The 18,125-nt window shown below is 41.5% G+C and overlaps 2 protein-coding genes across 2 annotated transcripts; one reads left to right on the top strand and one right to left on the bottom strand.

The window, feature by feature from the left end:
* The first annotated feature begins 7,259 nt into the window (after positions 1 to 7,259).
* On the top strand, positions 7,260 to 13,798 carry LOC115109422 (zinc finger protein 592-like). The gene is given in 9 exon segments (XM_029634308.2): positions 7,260 to 9,544; positions 9,654 to 9,832; positions 9,943 to 10,116; positions 10,228 to 10,387; positions 10,495 to 10,531; positions 10,534 to 10,763; positions 10,956 to 11,065; positions 11,240 to 11,378; positions 11,465 to 13,798. Coding segments are annotated over 9 exon segments (3,792 nt in total). The 5' UTR covers positions 7,260 to 7,279; the 3' UTR covers positions 11,963 to 13,798.
* Positions 13,799 to 16,889: 3,091 nt separating this feature from the next.
* LOC115108916 (cholesterol 25-hydroxylase-like protein 1, member 1) lies at positions 16,890 to 17,855 on the bottom strand. The gene has a single exon (XM_029633474.2). The coding sequence runs from the start codon at positions 17,836 to 17,838 to the stop codon at positions 16,981 to 16,983; it is 858 nt and encodes a 285-aa protein (XP_029489334.1). The 5' UTR covers positions 17,839 to 17,855; the 3' UTR covers positions 16,890 to 16,980.
* Positions 17,856 to 18,125: the final 270 nt, after the last annotated feature.

The raw sequence follows: 18,125 nt of genomic DNA, 5'->3' as shown, positions 1-18,125 counted from the left end.
ATTTTGTATTCTCAGGACAGAGTTTACTCTATATTATTTACAGTATAAATATATACAATAAAATGTGAATAAAAGTTATGAAAAATATATACATAAATTGAATAAGTTAATCTACTCACTGGTAATCAACATAAGATTTACAGGATGGCCTAGTTACAATCGGTGTTATTAAAGAGGTCACAGCATTTGGTGAAGTACAAAGTGCCGTTGGTCACCGTGCTCCAGGAGCCGTCAAATGATATGGTCCCATTGTTCACAGTGCAGCAACAAAGCATTAGGTTAGATTTGTAGAATGATCTATAGAGAAACATGTTATATCCTGATATCTACCAGCTCTTAAACCATTATTACTGTTGTAAATGTTCAAACCTACCTCAGTAAAGCAGGTTTTTAGGTCTATATTTGTCAGAGCAAAAACCAAGCCATGAGGTAGAAGGAATTGTCCGTAGCGCTCCGAGACAGGATTGTGTCGAGGCACAGATCTGGGGAAGGGTACCATAAAATGTCTGCAGTATTGAAGGTCCCCAAGAACACAGTGGCCTCCTTCATTTTGAAATGAAAGAAGTTTGGAACCACCAAGACTCTTCCTGGGAGCTAGCCGCCTGGACAAACTGAGCAATCGGGGGGGAATGGCCTTGGTCAGGGAGGTGACAAAGAACCCGATGGTCACTCTGACAGAGGACCAGAGTTCCTCTGTGGAGATGGGAGAACGTTCCACAAGGACAACAATCTCTGCTGCATATCACCAATCAGGCCTTTATGGTAGAGTGGCCAGACGGAAGCCACTCCTCAGTAGAAGGCACATGACAGCCCGCTTGGAGTTTGCCAAAAAGGCACCTAAAGGACTCTCAGACCATGAGAAACAAGATTCTCTGGTCTGATGAAACCAAGACTGAACTTTTTGGCCTGAATTCCAAGCGTCACGCCAGGAGGAAACCTGGCACCATTCCTACGGTGAAGCATGGTGGTGGCAGCATCATGCTGTAGGGATGTTTTTCAGTGGCAGGGACTTGAAGACTAGTCTGGATCGAGGGAACGATGAAAGGAACAAAGTACAGAGAGATCCTTGATGAAAACCTGCTCCAGGGCACTCAGGACCTCAGACCGGGGCGAAGGTTCACCTTCCAACAGGACAACAACCCTAAGCACACAGACAATACAACCCAGGAGTGGCTTCGGGACAAATCTCTGAATGTCCTTGAGTGGCCCAGCCAGAGCCCGGACTTGAACCCGATAAAACATCTCTGGAGAGACCTGAAAATAGCTGAGCATTAACGCTCCCCATCCAATCTAACAGAGCTTGAGAGTATCTGCAGAGAAGAATGGGAGAAACTCACTAAATACAGGTGTGCCAAACTTGTAGCGTCATACCCAAGACGACTCGAGGCTGTAATCCCTGCCAAAGGTGCTTCAACAAAGTACTAAGTAAAGGGTCTGAATACTTGTGATATTTCAGTATTTTTGCAAAAATGTCTAAAGACCAGTTTTTACTTTGTCATTATGGGATATTGTGTGTAGATTGATGAAGGAGAAAAAAAAGTTTTAATCAATTTTAGAATAAGGCTGTAACGTAACAAAATGTGAAAAAGTCTAGGGGTCTGAATACTTCCCGAATGCACTGTAGAAATAGTTTTGGTTGGTCAGTATCTTGTTAATGTTAGTGGAATAGCATGTTCTAAGATGTTCTGTTATGGCAGTATTATGTCCTAAATATATAATTAAGTCTGAACAGTACAGTACACTGATCCCCTTACCCTGGTTCTTCAATGGATTGGCACTTGGATTGTGGTCTGATGTGACAAAAGAAAACTGTTGAATGTCTGTAATGGGGTGATATTGTCACTAGTTTGTAGTGTATGTACTGGAGTGAGGTGAGTGAGTGAGTGAGTGAGTGAGTGAGTGAGTGAGTGAGTGAGTGAGTGAGTGAGGTATATATGTGTGTGTGTTGGCAGAGTGCTACTGAAATGAATGTCCATGACACTGTAATATTTGGTATGTTATGTGGTGCCAACAGATTTTGTATCAAAATAAAGAGAGTCGCACGCTCCATATAAACTCCCAGTAATTTATTAGGTATTTACCAGCATTTCAGCATCACTGTGCCTTCTTCATGGTAATATCATGAATACTTGAACCAGGTTATGTAGACAAACAGTGCAATTAGTGCAACCAATGAAAATAGTGAGGGGTGTGTCATAATGATTAAGTTATTTAGAATGAATTAGTGAAAGACAGAAACATTTGTTTGTGTCGAGATGATGACTAACGGTGAATAAACTATAAACTATCAAAATAAAGAGTCTCAAACTCCATTTATAAACTCCCAATAATTTATTGGGTATTTACCTACGTTTCGGCATCACCGGCGACTCCGGGATGCTGGCCTTCTAGGCAGAGTACCTCTGTCCAGTGTCTGTGTTCTTTTGCCCATCGGTATCTTTTCTTTTAATTGGCCAGTCTGAGATATGGCTTTTTCTTTGCAACTCTGCCTAGAAGGACAGCATCCCAGTCGCCTCTTCACTGTTGATGTTGAGACTGGTGTTTTGTGGGTACTATTTAATGAAGCTGCCAGTTGAGGACTTTGTTTCTCAAACTACACACTGTAATGTACTTGTCCTCTTGCTCAGTTGTGCACCGGGGCCTCCCATTCTTTCTATTCTGGTTAGAACCAGTTTGGGCTGTTTTTTTATTTGACCTTTATTTAAGAACAAATTCTTATTTTCAATGATGGCCTAGGAACAGGTGCAGGTGCAGAACGACAGATTTTCACCTTGTCAGCTCTTGCAACCTTTCGGTTACTAGTCCAACACTCTAACCACTAGGCTACCTGCCGGGTCCTCTATCTCTATGAGTCCTCTAACTATCTCTATGGTTACAACTAGGTGAATGATATGTGCTATCCGGGTTCCTTGGGACATCCCTAACCCCCATTGATGTGGATATTTTAAAGATTCACTATGCATAAATCACTCCACCATTTCCTGGTTGCCAAAATTCTAATTGTTCGCCTCATTTCAGTTTATGTGACAAAAAAAGCAAGTATAGTGTAGAGAATCATTGTACCATCTAAACTGCTGTGAAATATATTTTCCCTAACTAAAAATATTGTATTTTCAGCCATTTGAAGCTGGTGTACAAAACCATATGTAAAAGACCCCAAATGAAACTTAAAAACAGAAAGCATAGAAATAGCTCACATAAAATAGATCTACCACTTCTTAGACTTGCTTTCAATGAGAATGACAGATCTATAATTCACATTTCTATGTTAATCTTGGGCGGGTCGCCCAAACATGTGTTCCTCGGCGTACACATCACTGACGTTTGTTCTTCAGCGTACACATCGCTGATGATCTGAAATGGTCCAACCACCTCAGGAAACTGAAGACATTTGGCTTGGCCCCTAAAACCCTCACAGAATTTTACAGATGCACAATTGAGAGCATTGTTTAGGGCTGTATCACCACCTGGTACAGCAACTGCACCGCCCACAACCGCAGGGCTCTCCAGACGGTGGTGCGGTCTGCCCAACACATCACCTGGGGCAAACTACTTGCCCTCCAGGACACCTACAGCATCCAATGTCACAGGAAAGCCAAAAGGATCATCAAGGACATCAACAATCTGAGCCACGGCCTGTTCACCCCACTATCATTGAGAAGGTGAGGTCAGTAGAGTACAGACGAGGTCAAAACAGCTTCTAATTTAAGGCCATCAGACTGTTAAATATCCATCACTAGCCGGCTTCCACAACCCTGCACCTTAGAGGCTGATGCCCTATATACATAGACTTGGAATCACTGGCCACTTTAATAATGGAACACTAGTCACTTTAATGTTTAAATAATGTTTACATGCTGCTCTACTCATTTCATATGTATATACTGTATTCTATTCTACTGTATTTTAGTCAATGCCACTCCGACATTGCACAATCTAATATTTACAGTAAATCACAAAAGTGAGTACACCCCTCACATTTTTGTAAATATTTGAGTATATCTTTTCATGTGACAACACTGAAGAAATTACACTTTGCTACAAAGTAGTGAGTGTACAGCTGTATAACAGTGTAAATTTGCTGTCCCCTCAAAATAACTCACACAGCCATTAATGTCTAAACCGCTGGCAACAAAAGTGAGTACACCCCTAAGTGAAAATGTCCAAATTGGGCCCAAAATGTCAATATTTTGTGTGGCCACCATCATTTTCCAGCACTGCCTTAACCCTCTTAGGAATGGAGTTCACCAGAGCTTCACAGGTTGCCACTGGAGTCCTCTTCCACTCCTCCATGATGACATCACAGAGCTGGTGGATGTTAGAGACATTGCACTCCTCCACCTTCCGTTTGAGGATGCCCCACAGATGCTCAATAGGGTATAGGTCTGGAGACATGCTTGGCCAGTCCATCACCTTTACCCTCAGCTTCTTTAGCAAGGCAGTGGTCGTCTTGGAGGTATGTTTGGGGTCGTTATCATGTTGGAATACTGCCCTGCAGCCCAGTCTCCGAAGGGAGGGGATCATGCTCTGCTTCAGTATGTCACAGTACATGTTGCTATTCATGGTTCCCTCAATGAACTGTAGCTCCCCAGTGCCGGCAGCACTCATGCAGCCCCAGACCATGACACTCCCACCACCATGCTTGACTGTAGGCAAGACAGACTTGTCTTTGTACTCCTCACCTGGTTGCCGCCACACACGCTTGACACCATCTGAACCAAATAAGTTTATCTTGGTCTCATCAGACCACAGGACATGGTTCCAGTAATCCATGGCCTTAGTCTGCTTGTCTTCAGCAAACTGTTTGCAAGCTTTCTTGTGCATCATCTTTAGAAGATGCAGTGTACGGCGTATGGTCTGAGCACTGACAGGCTGACCCCCCACCCCTTCAACCTCTGCAGCAATGATGGCAGCACTCATACGTCTATTTCCCAAAGACAACCTCTGGATATGAGTACTTGCACTCAACTTCTTTGGTCGACCATGGCGAGGCCTGTTCTGAGTGGAACCGGTCCAGTTAAACCGCTGTATGGTCTTGGCCACCGTGCTGCAACTCAGTTTCAGGGTCTTGGCAATCTTCTTATAGCCCAGGCCATCTTTATGTAGAGCAGCAATATTTTTTTTCAGATCCTCAGAGAGTTCTTTTCCATGAGGTGCCATGTTGAACTTCCAGTGACCAGTCAGTATGATGGAGTGTGAGGGCGATGACATCAAATTTAACACACCTGCTCCCCATTCACACCTGAGACCTTGTAACACTAACGAGTCACATGACACCGGGGAGGGAAAATGGCTAATTGGGCCCAATTTGGACATTTTCACTTTTGTTGCCAACGGTTTAGACATTAATGGCTGTGTGTTGAATTATTTTGAGGGGACAGCAAATGTATACTGTTATACAAGCTGTATACTCACTACTTTACATTGTAGCAAAGTGTAATTCCTTCAGTGTTGTCACATGAAAAGATATACTCAAATATTTACAAAAATGTGAGGGGTGTACTCACTTTTGTGATATACTGTATATATTTCTTAATTCCATTATTTTACTTTCAGATTGGTTTGTATGATTGTGAATCATTTTTAGATACTAATGCACTTTTAGATATTATTGCACTGTTGGAGCTAGGAATACAAGCATTTTGCTGCACCCACTATTACATCTACTAAATATGTGTACGTGACCAATACAATTTGATTTGATATTGCAGTTTAAGGTCAGTGTTAGGGTTAGGCAAGAGATATGGTTAGGGTAGAGGTTGGGGTTTGGATTAATGGTTAAGATTAGAACTGCAGTTTAAGGCTAGCAATGAGGGTTAGGCAAGGGTTATGGTTAGGGTAGGGGTTGGGATTTAGGTTAAGGTTAGGACTGCAGTTTAAGGCTAGCATGAGGGTTGGGCAGGGGTTATGGTTAGGGTTTGGGTTGGGATTAAGGTTCAGGTTAAGGTAAGGACTTCCCAAGGATCCCGGATAGCAGCACTGATCCTAGAGGAATTGCGTCAGGAAGCTGGCGATGCGCCATAAAGTCGCTAGTTAGAGAGCTCAGAAAAAAATGTTATTCTGAGCGACTAGCTAGCTGTAAGGAATGGTACAAGAGAGGGACTGTAGAATTTCCATATCAAATTTACTGAAGCAGTTTGCATTGATAGCTTCCAACATTGCATCGATTTGTGATTTATCAATCTATTTTCACTTCAGACTCGCGAGATGACATATGTGTTTAGCTCTCGCGAGTTAGCAAGCAATAAGCTAGAAGCTAGCTAGCTGTTTTGTTGCAAATTAAGAAGTCCACCCGAAATAATGAGGCCTGTGAATCGGATGAATTATGGCTACAACGCGTTAACTAATCGTCAAGTAGGTGAATTCTACATTTTAACTCATTAGACTACAACGATATGCTCGAATATGTTTTTAATCTTAAAGCTAACCTTAACTCACTCAGTAGCAGATGATTTAGCGTGTCGTTTAACGTTAGTTGGCTAATGGTAGCTAGCTCTGCACGTTTTGCGCTAACGTTGGACAATTAGCTAATGGCTAGCTAGCTAACTAACAGCGAGTGTCAACATGTTCGGACTAGCCAGCACAACGTTAGCTAGACAATTTTGATGCTCAACTTCAAACACTGGCTAAGCTGATTAGCTAGTTACAACACCACTTGGCTCAGCTAAACTTGCATTAATTTAAGTCATTTAACAGCTCTTAGCATGATAACTCCGTGGAACCCACTTTACTGTATTAAATCTTTTAAGGGGAGGGTGAGAAGGATTACTTTATCCTATCCTAGGTATTCCTGATTTACAGTTTAAACAATTATGTTGCAGCACAATGCGTTGTTTGGTTATATATTGTATATCTAGTTATCAATTTTGATGCTCAACTTCAATTACACTTTGCTGTGGCTAGCTAGCCAGCTGAAGATACAAGTTACTAGTTACCTAACTATCCACTTGGCTCATGGCTAAACGCAGTTATTTGACAGCTAACCAGTGAAATACACTTTTTAGCATTACAAGCTACCTAGCTCACTGTATGTCTATAATGTACAAAAGGAAACCTAACCTTAATTGATCTCAGGTATCTGCACAGATGGAGCAGCCCATCATGACACCAACTGACAACCCTGCAGAATTTTAGCAACAAACATAATTGAGAGCCAAATGGTAAATAATTCTCCCCAACATCACTATCATCAGGGAATGTGACACATCTCTGGTACCCCAGTTTATGTACTCATATTTGACCTCTTATGTTTTCCTCAGGTGTTTGTAAGCTTTCAAACATGGGTGACATGAAGACCCCTGATTTTGATGATCTTTTGGCTGCCTTTGACATCCCTGATGCCACCAGTTTGGATGCTAAAGAGCCCGTCCAGGAGAGTCATGATGAGGCAGAAGGTCAGCTGAAGCACACAGAGATGTGTATGGAGGACAGTGTATCTGTTCACCAAGCTGTGGGTGCGTCTGATGTTCCTGCTGTCAGTGTTATAGTGAAGAACACAAGTCACCAGGAGTCGCCTGATAGTGGTGGCGAGGGCCCACATTTCAATTACCCATTGCAAAATGGGTTCAGGGGGTCAGGGGCCTCCATGGACTCTCATCAGATTAGCCACTGTGGTTCTAAGTCTTTTGTGTGTGCTTTGAAGGAGGATGGCTCAAGAGGACTCTTAGGGAAGACCCCCATCCAGCAAAAACCTGAAGGAACACCTTCCTTCTCTCAGTCCTTTTCCCAGTTTAGCCCCATTTCTAGTCCAGAATCTGAAGACACTCCAAGCAACGGGGTTGATGTCCATCCAAAACAAGAGAGACCCTACTTCCCTGCTGCCTCTATATTTATGTCTGCAGAACCCCCAATGTCAGACAATCAGAAAAAACAGCTGTCTTACAGCATGTTTGACCAGTGCCATAAAGTAGACTGTGAAGAACTTGGGAACCTTCCAAGGTGCAAAGGAGAATCTATCAAAGCAAAGGATACCAGAACAGAGGTGAAGCCTGACAGTAATGCCAGTGACCAGAAGGACAAGGGAGATTGTCAGAGTGCAGTGCTCCCTGCAAGTGATCATAACATTATTGAGTCAAGCAGTAACAATATAGTGGCAACGTCTAAGATGCCCACCTCTCATCCATGTGTCTCAACTCCAACATCCAAACTATCGTCTTGCCTTGAGGCATTAGTGGCTCTGAATGCCAGAAATTATCCCAATGAACCACCAAACCCTGGAGACTTATCAGTGGCTCATGACGGCACCATGAATGTTAGTCCAAAAATGCCCATGTCACCACAAAGTCCCCGGAGTTCCCCTGAAGCTGTGAAGCGGTTAATGAAACCACCTGACAGTCCTGTAAGCATTTGCAGTGATAGCAGTGGCAAGGGATCCCCAGCACTGGCATCTGGCTCACCCCCAGCCATACCGAGGGTCAGAATAAAGACCATTAAAACTACGACTGGGCAAATCCAGCGCATGGTTACCAGTGTAGTACCTGATTCAGAAAATGAGGAGGTCCTGTCTGTTGAGTCCTCCCCATCCCAGAGAATTATTGTTGAGGCCTACTCTAGTTTGTCTCCCTATCCCTCTCATAATGTGATAAGCGATATCATTGTTGATATGCCCATCAAAAGTACACCAGTTGGTATTCTGCCATCAAAGGTTACTGATGACAAATTAAAGGGGAACTCCAAGAGGCCAAGACCAATGCAGTCCCCAACTATTTTTCATAATACAAGTAGTCCGGTTATGAGACCTATGCCGGTTGCCCAGCACGGGCCTTCTACACAAAAGAGGATTTCATCAGTTCAAACAGGCAACTCGCCCAATGCAAGCTTCCTTCCTAAGGCAATGCACTTAGCTAACCTGAACCTAGTCCCTCACAGTGTTGCTGCATCAGTCGCAGCACGCTCTACCTCCCATCAACAGAGCCAACAACATGCACTTTCCTCCTCTATGGTGTGCAGCACTGTCCCATTGGTGCATCAAGTAAAAAAAGCCGCCCCTAATCCATGTGCTGCCATTCCTAGTACAGCAGCAGGTACTTTAAACAGACTGTTGAACAATGCGAACCCTGTACCCACATTCGTACCCAACCTGAACCCACCACCTGAGAGCAACATCCACTTGCCACCACGCGGATATTGCTGTCTTGAATGTGGGGACTCCTTTGGCGTAGAAAGGAGTCTCGCCTATCATTATGGCAGGAGGAGTGTGCACATTGAAGTAGCCTGCACCCACTGTGCTAAGACCATGGTATTCTTCAACAAGTGTGCCCTGCTGGCACATGCACGGGAACATAAGAACAAAGGTGTGGTGATGCAGTGCACACAGCTCTCCATGAAGCCCATAGCAGAGGGACAGATGTTTGTACCTTTGCTCGCTGAATCCTCTTTGCATGTGCCCCCATTATCCTCACCTAAAACCCAACCAGTCATGCCCCTCTATGCAGACAAAGTCATCCGCCACAGACTCTGCTGCCTGGAGTGTAACAAGCAGCTATCAGATTACAGAGGTCTCGCAGGCCATTACCAGAGGCTGTCGGAAGAAATGGAGGGACTGGTGAGTAAAGATTGAATTGAAACGATAATAATTGCTGAGATGTTCACTATCATAGGCCAGGTAAAAATGTATTTATATGTTTTGCTTTGTGTTGTTTTGTCATGTATAGATGTGTAAGGTGTGCCCGATGCTGCTACCAAACAAGTGCAGCTTCCGGGCTCACCAGCGTATTCATGCCCACAAGTCTCCTTACTGCTGCCCTGAGTGTGGTGCGCTGAGTCGCTCTGTGGACATACAGAAGCATGTGAAGGAGAACTGTCTTCACTATGCACGCAAGGCTGGCTATAAGTAAATCAATACTAAAGTATATGCTTTTGTTGGGACCTTGAATGGGACTCGGGGGATACATATCAGAAAAGTGTTCTATAACCTTTTCTAAATCCTTTGTTTTCTTTCAGGTGTCTTCACTGTGATATGGTTTTCATGTCATTTAATGTGCAGAAGAGTCACATTGAGGAGAAACACTGTGAGGTCTTCTATAAGTGCACTATCTGTCCTGTTGCCTTCAAGTCTTCTGATGGATGTCAAATGCATTTGACAACTAAGCACAACGCCAGCGTAGTGTCTCCTCAGTGAGTTTAACTAAATGCATGTTCTGAAATTGCATATTTGCTAACCCATCTTAAAGTTTAACATGATTGTTTGTAATGCTGTTTGTTCTAATTGTTTATTTTCTGTTGCAGGTTAATCTTCAAGTGTTCTTGTGAGACAGTGTTCAAGAAAAAGCAGTTATTGCTTCAGCACTTCCATCAAAACGCCAAAAAGCTTATAACCTGTGTGTTCAAGTGCCCTGAGTGCACTTCAATCTTCACCCACAAGCAGTCGTTAATGCAGCATTTTAAGGTTTGCCATCATCCTAAAATTCAATCTAGTCACATTGACATAAAATGGGGCACATAATGTTAAGTTTTTGGTTTTGTCTTTTTCAATGCTGTCTGCCTATATTACAGGGGGTGCATGAAGGAATCTTCAAAGAGGTGGAGAAAAGCACAAAACCAACAGGATGACTGCACAGCACCAATATGTTACCTCTGCATTCCACCAGCCAAAGGTAAACACTCCCATTGAGCACTCTGATGCAACCAGAAAGAGGGTCCACTTGACCGCTCGGGACAGGAAGACCAATCTGAAAAATGCTGGTTGGACCTGTGGAGAGTGCCTACACTGGCTGCCTGACCGAGAAGTCTACGTCTCTCACATGAAGAACAACCATGGGAGGGTAAGGAGCAACTTAGTTATTCTATTGCTCATTCAAACTAATTAGCTGTAGCAATTGTACTATAGGAGAGATGATCATTTAGAGACCATTTCAGATGTGGGATTTTCATCTTTCAGGCCCTTAATGAAAGGAAATAATTCCCAAGTCAGCTCAACCCTAATTAAGTCAATCTTCTCTCTGTGCTTTCTGTAGTCACTGAAGAGGTATCCATGCCGGCAGTGTGAGAGGTCTTTCAATTCCTCTACAAGTTTGAGAAGACACATTCGCAATGACCACAATGGAAAGAAAACCTTTACCTGCTGGTGAGATTTATCCTGAAATCTACGTTACAAAGTACATTACTTTGAAAGGTTGGGTCACATCTGGCACCCCCTGGGTGGCACTGTAGGAAATGGTCCAACATGCAAAAACAAAGCTGTGGTTACCACATTTTGAATATTTTTTTGTATATGATATCATTTGTTCTTATCGTGCAGGTATTGCACAGATGAGAGGACAACATTCACCACAAACATCATGCTGAAGAACCACATCAGTTTGATGCATGGGATCAAAAATCCAGACTTTAGTCTGTCAAAATCAACCCCTCTAGATACCAGCAAAGCCTTGGGAGAGGTGATTTAAATGTTCTTATTTTTTTCTGCATTTTACTGATTGTCAAAAATGACACTTGAAATCTAATCATTAACTTTGACTTGCAGAGGCTTGTTTCAAAGAGACCTGCTGTGGCATCCCAGAGGGAGGGGGAGGATGGTGCTGCCCTAGAAGGCTCCTCTACCAAACGTCTGAAATCTCACTTTCGCTGCGCTAAGTGTGGTTTCACCTCAGAGGATGGCACACAGTTCCAACAGCACATACCTCAGCATAAAACCGATAAAAATTCTCCCCAATGTCTGCACTGTGGATTATGTTTTGCATCTCAGCTGTCTCTCAACAGACACCTGTTTATTGTGCACAAAGTCAAAGACCCCGAGGAAGAGAAGAAGGAAATGATAGACGTGGACTATGAGAGCAGAAAGAAGCAGGAAGAGGACGTGGGGAAAACAGTGGGTGTGAATGAGGGAGAGGACTTGCCACCTCCATTAGTTAAATCTGACCCTTCACGGGAAGAGGATCCAACCAGGTTGCACTGTGAGACTGCAGTAAGACCATTGACCTTTAAATCCACATACAGCACTGACCTAGAGATTCATGGATAATCTTCAGGCATAATAGAATCAATAAGAGCAATTTTGAACTTCTTAAAAGCTGCTATCTCCATTTCTTTGGTAAATAGTAGTCACGCTTTTCTTTTTTTTTTGCCTTACAAATAATTTTGTTTTATGTTTCTCAAGCCCTTGGGACTGGCAGATGTTCCACATCAACTGAAAATATACAATTAATTTTGGGCAAAGATTATCATTAATTATTTACTTCAATTTGACCTTTTGAAGCTTGCATGTGTCTTTAAGAGCCTCTGGTACATAACCACACCCACCTGTTAAGGCACACTGTTTGGTTCAGCAGTATTCTCTAGTGACTCCAGTTACTCTGACAAGCGACTCAGGAACGTCAAGGAGCTGTCCCTCAGGCTAACCTCCCATTACATTTGATATAATAAAAGCCTATAGACTTTGCTTTAATCTATAGCAGGCATATATGTTTGGTTTCCTACTTAAGTGCATTATAATAGATGGTGCTTCAGGCAGGTTTTGACGATACTGACAGTATGTAACAGTATTGCAACTTCTATCATACTGTATGTGTATGTTGAAATATTTACTCTGACCTAGGTATCACTTAGCACAGAAGATATATTTGATATCAATTCCATACCACATGGTATGTGATATGGAATTTATTATAAAATCTGGTTAAACTACCAAAATAGCACTTTTCTACAAGTTAAAATATGTGTTGGAGTAAGAGGCAATCAGCTACATCCATTTTTGGACCTATACATTTATATGTACCCATTCTTAAAATATAACATGAGCTTTTTTAAATTCATACATTAGTAAATGTAAACCAACATGTACAACATGGTTAAAGATCATGTTGATATCATGAATGATCAGTCCTTGCATCCAGAGCTATGGCTATAATTTCTAGTGCTTACATTTCTCAAGCCCCATCTGTTTTTTACTGAAATGGGCAGGGATAACGCTTTGTTATTATTTCTTCTGCTGCTTTAAATGCCTTGCTAAAAGATATGACACTTTTTTACTGTACTCTTGCTTTTCTACCCTGATAAAAGTGAGCTTTCATTCATTTAAAAGCTCATATCTATGTTTCGAGTAGTGGTGACTTGTCTTAGCGATGTCATTGTTTTTCTTGGTTAATTGTGATCTTTGGCGAGTGTTCATTGAATGTGAGAGAGCATCTGTTTTGCAAGATAATGCAGGGTGTTAAATGGCTCATTTCTAACGGTGTACTAAGGCAATTTAAAGAGCAATGATTAAATGTAAAGGGTTATAGCATGTTTGAGTGCATGTGAAAAATGTGAAATAAGCTGAATATAAAGACCTGTGCAGCTCTTTCTTCCTACCTCCACAGTATAAGGCAGTGATTGTTAAACTTTGGATGTTCTGGGAGATTTCACCTTTGGTCTCACTGCAATGTAAAATGTATTATTATTCTCAATGTATATTATCTCCCACAATATTCAATTTTATAAATTACTTTGGAGATAGATATTTATAGTCACATTGACTTATTTGTGAAATTTCTATTTAAGTGCTGTATGAAGTGTTCATTTTCTAGTGGTTATATGAATCAGTGTTCATGCTTTAAATGGATCCAGTGTTAACTCAGTGGCTGATATGAAACTTCACATCTCAGTGTTTTTATAGCCTGTCAAGAGAAACTTTGTACTTTTGATATGTACAATATTAAGGACTTGTAAGCTAACCCATGTACACAGTAGCTAATTAACATTTTATTAGCATTATTTCTTAAGCCATCACATATCTATTCAACCTGCATCGGCCATTGTGCCTTGCTGTAATGTTTACTTCAAATAATTGCAAATAAACATGTACATGACTGCATCAGCATCCTTTGTCCTCAAAAGATCCCTTCTGCTATGATTGATATCCCTTCTCTGATGACAATATGCTGGAAAAAATACACCTTCACAAGGGCAATTTGTTTTCCCTCCAAAATGTGTTTTCTCAGGCCAGTATCCCCAACCGACTGAACAATATTGCTGCGTTTCCACAGGCAGCCCATTTCAGATCTTTTTAAGTAATTGGGGTTTTGACCACAGATCAGCTCTTTTGCCAATAATTGGGAAGAAGATCTGAATTGGCTGCATGTGTAAACGCAGCCTATGATGGCCAAATCCAATCCATGGCAAGCAATACGCACACTGTAAAACCGGATAAATTATACTCAAATTGTTTTTGAAACTGATTACCTCAAAAAAGTTCCAACTCAAATAGCTGAAGTGAATCGTTATACCTTCATGAGTAACAAATGCAATGTTTTGAGTATACTAACATTTTTCATGTAAATCAACTTAGTTATTTTGATTTTCTATTACATAAAAAACAAGTTAAATTAAATCAATATGGTGAAATGAACATGACAATCTTTATAAGTCAAAGTCACTTAAGTATAAGTTGCAATACTTGAAATGTTTGAGTTTAACAAAGTCCAACCTTACTCAAAAGCTATAACACACCATTTCTGAAATGTAACTAAGTTGACTTTTTTTTTTTTTTACTGATTACCGCAATTTTATAAATTAGCATAACTCACATATAACCAGTAAATTCAAAAGAGTTATTTAACTAAACTCAAAAATCTGTAGTTCAGAAGAGCCTAGAGCTTAGAAAGAGCAGAGACCGGTCTTCCCTCACGTTGGCTTTAGCCTAGAGCTCAGAGAGAGCAGAGATCGTCTTCTTTTGTGTTGGCTCTAGCTTAGAGTAGAGTGAGAGCATCTGTTTTTTTTGTTGCCTAGAGCTCAGAGAGAGCAGAGAGTGGTTGAGACATGAGACACACGTTTACATAGTTTAGACAGCAGTGCCTCTGCCCCTCTTTCCTCACTGTAAACCCCAATGTGATGTCATTACTCAAAACTTTTGAGGAAACCTGTTGCACTAAATACAGTTGAAGTCGGAAGTTTACATACACCTTAGCCAAATACATTTAAACTCAGTTTTTCCACAATTCCTGACATTTAATCTTAGTAAAAAAATATTTTAAGAATGTGAAATGTCAAAATAATAGTTGGATGATTTATTTCAGCTTTTATTTATTCCATCACATTCCCAGTGGGTCAGAAGTTTACATACACTCAATTAGTATTTAGTAGCATTGCCTTTAAATTGTTTAACTTGGGTCAAACGTTTCGGCTAGCCTTCCATAAGCTTCCCACAATAGGTTGGGTGAATTTTGGCCCATTCCTTCTGACAGAGCTGGTGTAACTGAGTCAGGTTTGTAGGCCTCCTTGCTCGCACATGCTTTATCAGTTATGCCCACAAATCTTCTATAGGGTTGAGGTCAGGGCTTTGTGATGGCCACTCCAAATACCTTGACTTTGTTGTCCTTAAGCCATTTTGCCACAACGTTGGAAGTATGCTTGGGGTCATTGTCCATTTGGAAAACCCATTTACGACCAAGCTTTAACTTCCTGACTGATGTCTTGAGATGTTGTTTCAATATATCCACATAATTTTCCTGCCTCATGATGTGAAGTGCACCAGTCCCTCCTGCAGCAAAGCAACCCCACAACATGATGCTGCCACCTGCGTGCTTCACTGTTAGGATGGTGTTCTTCGGCTTGCAAGCCTCCCCCTTCATCCTCCAAACATAACGATGGTCATTATGGCCAAACAGTTCTATTTTCGTTTCATCAGACCAGAGGACATTTCTCCAAAAAGTACGATCTTTGACCCCATGTGCAGTTGCAAACCGTAGTCTGGCTTTTTTATGGTGGTTTTGGAGCAGTGGCTTCTTCCTTGCTGAGCTGCCTTTCAGGTTATATCGATATATATGAATCATTTTACTGTGGATATAGATCATTTTGTACCTGTGTCCTCCAGCATCTTCACAAGGTCTTTTGCTGTTGTTCTGGGATTGATTTGGACTTTTTGCACCAAAGTACGTTCATCGCGTTCTCCTCGTCTCCTGGAGAAACTATTGTTTGTACAGATGAACGTGGTACGTTCAGGCGTTTGGAAATTGCTCCCTAGGAGGATTTCTTTTGATTTTCCCATGAGGCACTGAGTTTGAAGGCAGGCCTTGAAATTCATCCACAGGTACACCTCCAACTGACTCAAATGATGTCAATTATCAGAAGCTTCTAAAGCCATGACATCATTTTCTGGAATTTTCCAAGCTGTTTAAAGGCACAGTCAACTTAGTGTATGTAAAGTTCTGACCCACTGGAATTGTGATACAGTGAATAATAAGTGATATAATATGTCTGTAAAGAATTTTTGGAAAAATTACTTGTGTCATGCACAAAGATGATATCCTAACCGACTTGCCAAAACTATAGTTTGTTAACAAGAAATTTGTGGTGGTTGAAAAACGAGTTTTAATGACTCCAACAGCGACTCCAACAAATGACTCCAACAAGTGTATGTAAACTTCCGACTTCAACTGTATATAGATTTTTGATTTTACCAAGTTTTGTCACATAGCGATGGATTAACAATACATTTCTTTAATTGGCTCTAACATTTCCTTGCCCTGTACTTAAAACTTGGCCCGTGGCTCATCTTGACCCCTGGCCAACAAACAGATTTGTTGATTGGAAAGCCAGACGAAAACAGGAAAATCCTTACTAAGTCTTCAAAGACTGAAAGTATGTTTGAGTTGTTTAAGAAATTGTAAGCTTGTGCTGCATTGTGTAGAATCCAGTTTAAAAAAAAAATGTTTTGCTGAATCAGACTGTAACAGACAAGGCAAACAAATGCTTAAATGATGGTTTGCTGCCATTCTCTGGGGCAAATGGTAAACTGGAGTTGGCTGTCTAGTTGTATCCTTTGACTATGTATTACTACCAAGGACCATTACTTTTGCTCTAATTCCAGCAATTACTATATCTAATTCATTTAGAACATTTTCAAACATAGCACTTGTGTGTAAAAATGTAGTTCATTTTAATACAATTGATGTTCGACACTGACAAATGAATGAAAACAAAGACACATTTTATTTGTATGTACAATGCACAGTAAGCAATAAAAGTAAGTATGAACATAATAATTACAGTGATTTTTTCTATTTACAGAGAATAAAACCCTTTTTTCTCAGTTATCTTCCCTGCCAGGATGGCAGTCCCAAAAATTCTATCCCAGTGGCTGAAGAAAGGTGCATAGTTACTGTTGGGCTTCTGGTGGTGCATGTCATGTGCTGGTGCTCCTCCTAACAGTCCAAATGGTACCAGGTGGTTGAGACCCCATGGCAGGTCATAGCCTATGTGGTCCTCCACTGACATCCAGATACTTAAGATGGTGACGCACCAGATGGTTAAAGGGTGGCATTTCAACAGGATGGGGTCCAGGTTGCTCCAGAATCCAACTGTTATCAGTTCTGGAATGCTGATTTGCTGAGTGGACCAGGAGAAGGGTGCCATGTATTCATGGTGGATGGCATGGACCCACCGATACAGTTGTGGATGTTTGTGGTGCACAAAGTGCCACATAAAATACTGTGTGTCAAAAAGAAGAAGGACAGCCAGTCCATCAATGAGCACCTCTACCACAGTTGGAGCACTGGTAGGTAGCACCACTGAAGGCATAAAGCAGGTCTGAATCAGCACAGCAGGCAGAACAAAGATCAAGTGGTTAAATACAGCCCTTCCGAAGCTCTTTGCCATCATCCGAATGGTTGGACGTCTCTCTTGCTGGATCTTGTAGCGGTGAATGGAGGGGACATTATCTCCCAGGAGGTCTAGTACAGCAAAGGGGAGACTGGAGAAGAAGTAACTGGAGAAGCAGATCATGACAGGGAAGAAGGGAGAAGAGATGAGGGAGTAGTGATTGAAAAGGAAATAGTCCCATAGAGGCTGCAAAAGCCTGTCTGAGAATCTGGAAAAGGTAGGAAGCTGCAAAGTAAACTGAACCTTGGTGATGTTCAACATCCTGGTGACTCTGAATGCCTGTGATTGTAATGTGCAGAGAGAAGAAGACATTCTCCCTTTTTATAGTGCTTAGCTATGTACTTTGCTCCCACTTCAATGAGACAGCTGATTTTCCCCTCACAATACCCAATTCCAACAATAAATCCATTTCCGTCAGATTAACAAAATCCACCACAAAACACAAAGATTTCAACACTGAACAGTTTAAGTTGGTGCCTGGGTCGTTCCACTAATTTAGTACCTTTTGGGTAGTGTAACTTAAATATATATATATATATATATATACA

The sequence above is a fragment of the Oncorhynchus nerka genome, linkage group LG25 (genome assembly GCF_034236695.1).
Source record: "Oncorhynchus nerka isolate Pitt River linkage group LG25, Oner_Uvic_2.0, whole genome shotgun sequence".
In the NCBI taxonomy this organism is placed as follows: Eukaryota; Metazoa; Chordata; class Actinopteri; order Salmoniformes; family Salmonidae; genus Oncorhynchus; species Oncorhynchus nerka.
This window is presented reverse-complemented; position numbering and strand designations above follow the sequence as displayed.